Raw genomic sequence first — 11,108 nt, forward strand, 5'->3', positions numbered from 1 at the left:
CCCAAATCTCATGCACAACTGCAGTGACAAGAGGCTYGCTGGAAAACCAAGCCATTATTCTGGCCAGGGACACCAGAGAGAAAGGGAGAACAGCAGCACATTTCTGACAGCAAGGGAGGCTTCTGGCAGGGGGAGGAGCCCTGAGCACACTAGCAGCTCCAGGGCCTTCCAGCTCAGGGATAAAGGACAAGGGTTGGCGACTGCCAGCTCTGAGGGACAGGGGGATGTGCCACCCGGGGCTGGGGTGGCAGCTGCCAGCAGTGGGGAGTGGCACAGACAGCAGCTTGGCTGGAGGACACAGGGAGCAGGGCTGGGGACACCTCACAGTTTGTGCCACACCTTGTCAGGCATAAGGTTTTCAGCAGATGCTGTTCCCTACTGAATGAGGCCTGGGCACCCCCAGGACAAGCAGGGTAATACAGAAATTGTATTTGGAAGTGAGACAGCCCATGGAACCCACAGAGCCAGCAAGGTGGGGAGCAGGCCCAGGGAAGCTAATWCCCCTCCTAAACAGGAATATGGGCACAAAAACAAGGGCTACTCTCCTCTTCTGCTAAATGGGACCCACCACYCTGAGGTTCGCTTGAATCTCAAACATTTCTCACAGTCAGCTTCTGTGTGGATTCCCATCCTTTTTCAGAAAAGTTCCCAGAGAAGATCAGGTGAGACCAGAACTACTGATATTTCCAAATTCCAAGCTTTTTCCCTAGTTACACTCAGCAAAACAAGTGCTGCCTTTCCTCCTCAGGAATGACAACTGTTTCTATTACAGCTCTAGATTCAAAGGTCCCTACAATTCCTTTTTGCCAGAGAAGTATTTTGTTTAGTCTAAAGATATCATCAGACCAACACAGGGAAAGAAAGATAAGTTTGATTCAGGCATTTGGTGGGAAAAGTCCATAAGGAGACATTCCACAAGTTTGTCTTGGCCTGATAGAGGGGCAAAAACCATCCAAACCTGTCCCAAAAAGTATTAATTTTGGAGTAGAGAAAATATTTAATTCCAGCATCCTGAAGACACCTTTAAGCTTCTCCAGTTTAAAGTATAAAATACATTAAAGGACTGATCAAACCTAATTTTTTTTCTAAGGTCCAAAACTGAAAAGCTCCATACTGCCTGCAYAGCTTTTTTGTTTTAGTGAAATAAATGTTCCATTGTTTGTCTTTCTTGAAAAAAGAAAATAGCTTTCCCTCCTCCTCCCCCACACTCCAGATGAAAAACCCGATGCCAAGAGAAATGAAAATAAGCCCTTTGGTCAGTGCTACCGCCTCTGCTGCTGCCTGGGCAGTGCCTACCGTCMGGGCTAGCAGCTTCTGGGGGAGGGCAGGGGCTGGCAGCCTGCTCCCTGCTGGTGCCAGGAGCCCCAGAATCCAGCAGGATGTCACCAGGGTCACGTCCCACAGCCGGGGCTTGCTCGTCCTTGGTTGCGGGMGGGCTCCAGCGCGGGATGAACGTGATCCCTTGGGAGATCAGCTCCTTCAGGTAGTGCTCAATCACCTCCTTGCCCTGCAGGGGAGAACTCTCATCAGCTAAAAGCCTCCTCCAGAGCCAGCAAGRTGCAGGAGTTTCCTCAGGACAGATGACTAATGCTGTTAGAGGTAAACAGAAGGGAAATCTCTCCTTCCATCCCCAKGATCCTGCTGAAAACCTTGTATGAGAAGTATGGAAGACTCCTGTGAMTGATGAATTACAATAATGGCCAGGCAAATCCCAGTCTACAGATGCAGCTGCCTTTGCAACACTTTATCCCACCCCCCTGCTCCCAAACCCAATGAGCTGCCAGTTCCTCTGCAGCCCAGGGGAACAGCCCACTACCCATCCCAAGCTCTGGGGACACAGGGCACTGATTTTCACTCAGAACTTTCTCTTCCTGCACAAGAACAGTGTCCTCAGTGTCCGAGGAGCCTGGCACCCAGAGCATCCACTGCAATCCTGCTCTGACACAGCCTGCTCCATCCCTGCACAGACACACTCCCGCCAGCAGATTGTTCTGTGCTCTCTGCACACTGGCTGCTTCTTCCTTCACCCARCTGAGGGATTGCAGAGCCATAAGCAAGGACACAAAACCATGCTAGGTCTATTTACAGAAAGGCAGATTGAGGGTTTGGGGTGTTGTGGCAGCCAGGGAAGCCCTCCTTACCCGTTTGATGTTGGAGGTGTACTGCTTCATGGCGATTTTTTCCACTGTGCTTTCAAAGCCAAAAAAGGATTTGATGTCAAGAGACGCCGACTGCTCAAAGCACGTCCACTCCTCATTCTCAGGGTGAACCTAGAACCAGGGGAACACACAGGGTGGGATGGTGGCAGGTGGCTCATGGAATGGCCCTGGCACCACCCAGAGCTACAGACTCAGGGGGGTGAGGAGGCCCTGCCAGACCTGGACTGACCAGCCAGATTCACTGTCCCAGAGCAGCAGAAACTCATAATGAACTGGACATCCAGACTTTGGTTAACCCAAMATTCTTCACATGCACAAGGAAATCAAGATTTAAACCCATCTCTCCCCCAGCAGATCTGAAGAGTAGAAGCAAAAGTTGCACTAAAATAGCAGTGAAACTGCCCACTTCAAACCAGTATGTCAAGATCTCTTTATGGAAAGACAGGGATGGCCTTGTGGAACATGCAATTAAAACTCCTACACCTGCAAAGGAGAAAAATGCAAACCAGGTTTCCGTTTTAGTTTTGGATTGGAGACTCAGCCACTAATSTCAGCCTTCTCCCCCAAAGACTGGAGGTGTGGCAGAGCAGGGAGTTTTCCCACTGTCAGCTCAACACACACCTTTCCCTTATTTCCCCTCGGTTACTCTACATATGGTAAAATCTTTCCCTTTGTTAAACTTAACCCTTTCCTGAGAAGGCTCTGCCTTCTCTCTGTAGGTGCTGCTGTTCACAAACTGACAGAAAAGAAAAACAGCCCCCCCACAAAGATGCCATAAAGGACAAATTCCTTGGGGAGATATTAAGTAACTGCAGGAGCAGGATCATTTTTCTCCAAGTCGCCTCAGAGAACACTACAGAAAAGGAAAGATGAGAATAAACCTGCTTCCGGTGCACTCTGGCAGGGAAAAGGGAACTGGTAAAAATAGAGCAGGGAACCATCTTGAGGATGCAGCCAGCAGCTCCCACCCTGTTCCCCTCAAAGCCCAGATATTGACGTTTCCTTCCTAAGGACACAGCCAAAATCAGCAAGTGTAGCAAGCTCAGAGCTGACCTGGGAGCATTTCAGACCTGTCAGTGCCTTTGACAATGATGGAAGTCTGATTTACTGCAGTTTTTAGGAAGCTTCATGCAGCCAGCAAGGGATCTCTGGCTCAGGAACACCGTCACCACCTAAAATGCTCACAGCTTTTCAGTCCTCCTCTGGCCTGAAGCTCCTTACAGCCTGCCTACTCCCAAGAAGCTGAGCTGCTGTCCAGTTGCCAAAAGGGCAGGTAAGTCASAGGATCTGGATTTTRGGTAAGGAACAAGCAGGRTCTGATTGCTTCCAGAAACAGCTGMAGCTATTCCATGGTGACTGGGCCTAAGAGCACCTTAACAATGAAAACAGCACAGAAACAGCCACAAAAGAAGACAGCCCAGGCCACAAATAAGGCTCAAATTTCTCCAAATCTTTACAGCAYGAAGATAATGACAAACAAGGTGCTACAACTTTCACTTACTTTAGGGGCAAAATGAATTCCAGATTTCCCTCAGGGCCTCATCATAATGAGTAGGAAGGGTTTCATTCTAAATATCCAGATATATATATATGTAACAAAAGCATCTAGAGCTTGGGCAACTTGAATTTTAACCAAAAAACCTCAGGGAACCCTAGAAGCTCTGGAGCATCAACTCTGTTTTTTACTTTCTCTCCAATCACAGAAGCACAATTAGCCTAAAGAAGTTACTCAAGTCCTACAAAATCATGAAATCCCAGAATGGTTTAGGTTGGAAGGACAAAGCACATCTCATCCCACCCCTGCCATGGGCAGGGACACCTTCCATTATCCCAGGCTGCTCCAATCCCCARTGTCCAGCCTGGCCTTGGACACTGCCAGGGGTCCAGGGGCAGCCACAGCTTCTCTGGGCACCCTGTGCCAGGGCCTCCCCACCCTCACAGGGAACAATTCCTTCCCAATATCCAGTTTGTCTGTGTGAAGCCATTCCCCATTGATCTGTCTCTCCAGACCCTTCCTGTCCCTCTCCAAAGCAAAGAACCAAGCCCACACCCAGGATCCAACACAGCCCAAAGTCTCTAATCCCAGTCCAGTGTTGTAGAAGTGCCCAAATCCATTCAAGCACCTCCCCCCTGTGTGTGAGTGCCTAGTTCCCACCCCTCCCAGCACAGCAGCCCAAGCAGAGCTCTCACTGAGTAGCTGCAGGTCTCCCTGACCACCACACGGTTGGCAAAGGTCTCATTGTGGGCTTCGATGCGGAGGGTTCTCTCTCTCCAGTTCACAGTGTTCTTCTGGATGAAGAAGACATACTCTACCCCTGCAATCTGAGGAGAAGAGSAGAAACACAGAGGGAAAAGAGTAACTTTAGGAGCCTTTCTCTATCTGAGCTAGCCAATACAATCCAGGTCTCTCCTCCCAAGGTTCCACATGCCTTCTTCAGCAGCCTTGGTGCGTCCACATTGAGCTTGCAGCTCCGCTCAATCACATGGATGGCTCCGTCCTCACTCCTGGATTCGTGCAGGATTTCACTCCCCAGGAAGACTGGGATCTCTGGGCACGTAGGAAAGCGCTTCTCATAGGCCTAGAAATGAAAACAAAGTAAATTTCAGCTTMTGGGTAAATCAATTTTAACTCTTTCTAAATTAATGAATTCCCTTACAGTGAAAGCCCAACAAAACAGAGGCCCCTGAACCCCAGTGCTGGCCCCAGTTTTCTCAGAGGTGAAGTTAAAGCAGAGTAGTTACAAGCAGGGACAGCACCACATCAGTCACAAGCCAAGCATGTCCTAACATAACTTTTCCTTCACATGTGAAGTAGAAAMAGAATCCTGTTGTTGAAGAATACCAGGAAGGGATTCATAACTTCAGCATCAGGAAGCTCCTAACCAGCAAAAGCAAACACAGGTCTGCTGATTTCTGCTCACTAAAGACCTGAATTTTGTAAACTCTAGGTCAATATTGTCTGTATGAAGAAGCTATTAAAAATATTTAATACTCTTGTGCCCTAAAAGTTGATGTGTCAAACAGTTCTAGTTGYCCTAAACTACCAAAGGTAAGTCCACCAGTTATTGGCTACTCACTTTGCCTCAATTTATCCATTTCTGAAACRACTCTGTCCTGGTTCTGAAATCTCCCCTGCTCTAATTAGCATACCCCTCTGAAAAGCCCTTTCTCCAAAGCTTCTTTACCAGCTCTAGCAGAAACCCAGTTTTCCCTGGCACTTGCAGCAAAGCTAAGTCACACAAACTACCTACTGTTGCTGCTCCTTCTCTAGCTTCTCCACTTATTATTATATTCCTAGATGTTCACAGGATGGAATGTTTTCCTTGGATTTCTGACGAACCTGTAGCATGTTGTGTTGATGTTGTAAATATGTGGTTGCTGCACAGGCTGTTCCAGGATGAAAACCTGTKCTCTGTATCCACTGGACTCTCATTGCTCTGTATTTTCGTCATAAGATTATTTTGCCATCATTCCAAGGCAATTCCTCTAGGAACTGCTGCCATCTTCCCATCTTCCAAAAGACACCACCATTTCATACAGCAGAGAAAAATGAAAATATTCCCGAGTTCTCTRCCCCAAAAGCAAACATTGATGCGCTGATGCTCGAGCTGGGCCGGGCTGTCAGCACCGTGTTCCCCTTTACCACAGCAATGCAGAGTCTGGATGCCCCTGCACAGATTCATGTCCCCTGCTCCCAAAATAGCCCAGGCACTTAAGGACACATTCCAGATCTCCTGCGCCCGGACCTCTGGATGGGAAAGAAGTTATTTCAGATTATCGTGTTGCTGCCGTATCAGGAGGGAAGTGCAGGCAGCTGCCAGTTGGAGTACTGGCCAGAACAAAGCATGCAGGTTTGAATCCCTGCTCTCCCCATCCCTCAGACACGTCCTTCTTGCTTTGCCACACTTCTCAGAGAACCCTTCCTGTATTCCTCCACCTGTGCTTTTCACTCCTCATCACAGGACTAATGAAACCAGTTTAGATAAATCCAAAATTCCTACGGTGAGTGCCTGTTTCCAACATGGATCCAGCTGGCTCCAGCCACAAGAAGCACACTCACTGCTTTGAGCAGCTTAATTTGCTGTGATGGGAGTTYGTGGTTCTGTATCAGGCATTGCCATACAACACTTCCAGCTATTCTCTCCTGGCTCCATGCCCTTTCCTCCAGGGCCACAAGGCAGTAGGGCTGCACCCCTCAGTACCTGCTCTCTCCCCTGCCCTTGCCAACACATTYATCAGCTCAGGCAGAGTTAACATTTCCTATTTGTGCCCCCACCTGCCCCCTCCTAACCCTCCAGATTCCAAACCACCATCCAGGGCTATCCTGAGGCCAAAGCCTTCACCTTGCTGTCTCTTCTGTTCCAGCACACACAAACAAGTGTTTCTTCAGGCCACCCATTCTGAGCTACTGGAGTCCCAGTGATSAGGCAGTGAGTGCTGAGAACACCTYCACAGRCTGCTGAGATACCAGAATATTTAGCAACTATTTTTKAGCTTTTTGCTCCATGTCACTCCATATTTGTGCCTTTAATAAAATAGCAAGAAGTGTCACTGAAAGAAGGCTGCCCCAATTAACTACACAGCAAGGGTGGACAGTTTGATAGGACAATGGGAAATGGTCTTAAACTAAAAAAGGACCCATTTAAATCAGATTTTAGGAAGAAATTCTTTCCTGAGAGGGTGGGGAGGCCCTGGCATAGGGTGCCCAGAGAAGCTGTGGCTGCCCCTGGATCCCTGGCAGTGCCCAAGGCCAGGCTGGACAGGGCTTGGAGCAGCCTGGGATAGTGGAAGGTGTCCCTGACCATGGCATGGTGTGGAACAAGATGAGCTTTAAGTTCCCTTCCCATCCAAACTATTCTATGAATCTTCTCTTTCAGGGGTGTAGCTGTGCCAGGAACATGTGAGAGAATTTTCAGAGAAACCAGAACTGTTCTAGTGGGACCAGGACCCACCAAAGGCATCAGTTGAACAGCTTCACCTGTAAGTGCCCCCTCAGCACTGAGAGACCTCTTAAACCAGTCTGAAACCACCACTGAATCCAGATGCCTGTGGCCCTCATCTGAAGAGAAAGCCMCTGGATCTCAGCTCACAGCTGTTTCCTTCTCCACTAAGTATGGACTTGATCCAGCTGGAGAGAAGCTCCCTAATAAACTGTCATTAGATTCAGCAAAACTGAGACCAGGGCTGAGAGTGCAGCCACTCTCTCAGTCAGCTAAACATCTGGAGCAGGCAGAGTCCAGGGCAGAGGCACATGGCAGTGCACAGCCTGGTGATATAACTGTGACACCAGCCCAAACCCAGCGCCTAAACAGGGGAACATTGCCATATTTGAGAAAGAATCCATATCCACATCGATATTAAGTCCTTTGCTAATCTTCTTTGCACAACAGCTCTAAAAATACACAGGGAAGATGCCTGAGATCACATGAAGGACAGCTGAAGCCCCATGCTGCAGTCACAGCAAAGCTGTTCTCTGAGCACCCAGACTTTCCATTGCTGCAGACTYTGAGCCAAGCAGGAGAGCAGCCCACCTGTGCACCCTCTTATCAAAATCACTATCTGTATGCAACAGTCCATTGCTGCTCCAACAGGGAAACTGAGGGAAATTATAGAGACAGAAAAATACCCATTTTTTTTCAAGCCATCACCAGAGTTGCTGTTATGTCTCCTCCTCTGGGCTTCTGCAGAGTCCAAGGTGGGCAACTGAACATCCCAGAAAAAGGGCACAGAATATTTAGTATTAATTGTTTAAATGCTTTRGCTGCCTGCAGCTGCTCTTTCAGTTCCTTTCTGTGGGACTCTGGATACAGGAACTGTGATTTGTCTCTCCCTCCTGAGCCTCTCCTTTCCCAGAAGGAACTATAGCAGTGCTTTGCCACCACTGTGTGTTAAAGCACTGTTGTGGGTCTGCACTTCAGACAGACACTGTGATGACTGAAGTTTCCAACAGGATCAAAYATRTGTAAAAATATAAAATAATGGTGCCATGAAGCCACTCCCTCTTTTCCTGTAAACCCCACTGGGATTAACACCTCATACCCAAACCAACCATTTCCCAAGAGGTGCTGGCTCAGGTCCACCAGTGTCCTTCCCCAAATAAAGGTGGTTTTCCACAGATTTCTGACAACAAAAGAATTGTTGCAAAATTCAATGCTTTTGCTGTACTGGGCTGGGACCAACAATTCAAAGTGTCATTTAAATTTCTGCACTCCTGAAATTGRAATTACACATTAAATTTCACAAGACGGTTGAGAGAAGACAGGTATTTGAAATCTGTTTGAACTCATCAAGATATTTTGCTTAGAACCATAGCCAATTATTTTTGGGTGCATCAGAATGTAAAGAAGAAATAATTACTCAGCTACAAACCATTGGAATGAAGAAATCAACAAAGAAGAAATTAAATAAAAAAAAAAAATTACAAGTTAAACAATTTCTAACTGGAAAATTAAAACATGCAGGAAAGTCAAAGAGCTCAAAGGTTTAGTAGTGTCAGATATTCCTTTCACACTGAAGGGAGCCCAAACCGGGATAAGGGTATTTCCAACTGGTTACTGCACCTCTGCATCCCAGCAGAGACCTCTTAGTGACACTGAAGCTGAAAAAGATCAATCACCAGAGCAATAATTAATACTGATATGGCTGACTGAAATCAGCAGACTGCTCTGACCCGGTTTTGCCCTGTGACCCCTGAGAAATGTGTGTGACTTTACAGACTCATCTGTTACCCRGTCTGGTAAATATCCATCCCAACAGGATTATGGGACCAGTGCTGGTAAGTAAAAATCAGCTTGTGAGAAAGAGTTTGAGAACAATGCAAAATGCCACACTTGAAAAAATAACCACCAGCACAAACCCTGCATCTGCGAGAAGAAATTGCCCTGAAGGTCATCCAGACGCCAAACAAGAACAAATTATACCAAACCACAAGTGTCAAACCCCAAAAGTGACATTCTAAAGCCTCACAGCCACAGAGAGAAGAGGAAATGACCCTCCTCTACAACCCCCCTCTTCCACCTGCTCAGCCCCTTCCCCTGCAAGTTTTGCACATTCCCAGTTCCAGGGTGTCAGAGATCCTGACAGGGTTCCTGCCCCTCCAGTTTAAGAGCTGTGTCAGTGCAGGTTCCTACAGGACCCACAGGACACGGCCAACAGGCAGGATCTTTGTAACAGCTACTCCTGTTTCTCCTTGGCAGGTTTTCTAGGAAGTGACCTTGAAATCAATTACACAGGAATGCACAACAACAGGCATGTGTAACCACTGAATTACTGCAGGAAACAAAACACCTCGGCAGCCAAACCCCCTGCACACTTCCAGGCAGTTCCCTGCAGCCTGCTGGGTCCTGAGTGGCTTCCATGTGCTTCCAGGGGCAGCTTCTGTTAGATGGAACCTTCAAGAGTGCAAAAGCCAAGAGGGGTAAATCATATTGTGTAGAGCACAAAGACACTTAATTGTGATGCACTTGATATAGACAGAATTTACAGMCAATGTTACATGAATATATGACAAGGATAAGACTTCATTCTTGTGCTAAAATACCTTCAATTTTCATGATCAAACAGTGTYTAAATCTGTATTAATTAACGAGATTCTTCAAGGTCAAGTTACAGGCATGTGCAGGTTGCCAGGAAAAAGGAATATCTGTGTTCAGAGGAAGGGAAGTGAGGAGGAGATACAATACCAGGATTTAAGTTGAAGATGCCCAAATCATCATCCCTTTGAAAAGAGATGACAACAAGATAAAGACACCYGATCACTTTTAAGTAGGAAGTGGATGCATTTGGAGCAGCTTTTGAGCAGCTCTAATGATATATAAATATTCCTCTGCAGATTCAGGCCTTCTAGGAAAAAGTAATTTCATCCTGCAGTCCCTCCCACTGCTTGGTCTCAGTGCTGGAAGGAACCACAGAGTCTGCACACACCAGACACAATAATCCACGTGCTTTGAACAGATCAGATACCAGCTTCCCACTAACCACAAAATAAAATATACAAGGAACAATGTGGGAGGGACCAAATGCATATTTAGGGTACAGAAATGCACTRAATCAGGGAAAAAGGAACTTCATTTCAACAAGGTGCAGAACACTCACAGTATAAGTGTTTGGGAACCGAGGGGAAAAAAAGAAATCCTTCTGTTGGCAAGAGGAAAAAGGTTTGCCAGTGAGAAGTGCATGGGACAACAGYAGCCAGGCTACAAACATTGACCCAGTGTTATCCCTGCCTGGACTACAGCCAAGAATTTGCCTCATTCCTTCAGATTTTGGTGAAAGAAACAATTCAGAGGGCAGCATCATTTATTACAATACAGGCACAACTGAGGGCACAGCAACCTCCTAAAGCCAGGCCCTGCCCTGCAGCTGCACAAAGCCATCCCAGGAAGCCACCAACGTGTCTGGCCTCCTGTCTCAGAAGGAGCAATATCCCATTCAAACTATCCAGCTGAAGCCTTCTCCTCTGCTGGGAGCAGGAACTCTGTGGTGGAGCAGCTCGGGTCACAAACAGCACAAGGCATCAGACTYTACAACAAACTGTGGAGGTGACACCTTATCCCAGAACCACAGCCCAGTGTGGAGAGAGAGAAACCAGAGTGGGAAGGCAAGGAAGCACAGATCTCATCTGACTAATACCTGAAAGAGCAAAACACAGCAGGCAAATGTCACATCACACATTTACTGCTTGGTGATTCACCCCAAAATCAAAGAGGCTGSCTCACAAACTAATGGCAACTTGGAAGGGCACTGTGTCATTGCCAGAAGCTGCTGTGAGAATTTATACAAACTGGCCACAATTCAGGGTCAAACCTGGACAGGTCACTGTGCTTAGCAGTTAAAACAAGCCCATACTGGTTCAGATGTAAGAATTAATGAAGATTATAAATTTTATCACCTCTTTTAACCCTTACTGAAGAGTTTATTATTTGTCTTCTGCAGCTACAGAATGGGGAG

The 11,108-nt window shown here is 47.1% G+C and overlaps 1 protein-coding gene across 1 annotated transcript in view; it reads right to left on the reverse strand.

The window, feature by feature from the left end:
* The window catches only part of SEC14L5 (SEC14 like lipid binding 5), a 36,005-nt gene that overhangs the window by 15,338 nt on the left and 9,559 nt on the right, over positions 1 to 11,108 (reverse strand). Inside the window, exons 3-6 of the mRNA XM_057380631.1 lie at positions 4,589 to 4,738; positions 4,350 to 4,481; positions 2,142 to 2,270; positions 1,297 to 1,507 (exon numbers count right to left, since the gene is read on the reverse strand). Of these exons, the coding sequence (XP_057236614.1) occupies positions 1,297 to 1,507; positions 2,142 to 2,270; positions 4,350 to 4,481; positions 4,589 to 4,738 (622 nt within the window). The remainder of the gene's footprint in view (positions 1 to 1,296; positions 1,508 to 2,141; positions 2,271 to 4,349; positions 4,482 to 4,588; positions 4,739 to 11,108) is intronic.

Source organism: Malurus melanocephalus, unplaced genomic scaffold (genome assembly GCF_030028575.1).
Source record: "Malurus melanocephalus ecotype Western Australia unplaced genomic scaffold, MMel_1.1 scaffold_465, whole genome shotgun sequence".
NCBI classification, from domain to species: domain Eukaryota; kingdom Metazoa; phylum Chordata; class Aves; order Passeriformes; family Maluridae; genus Malurus; species Malurus melanocephalus.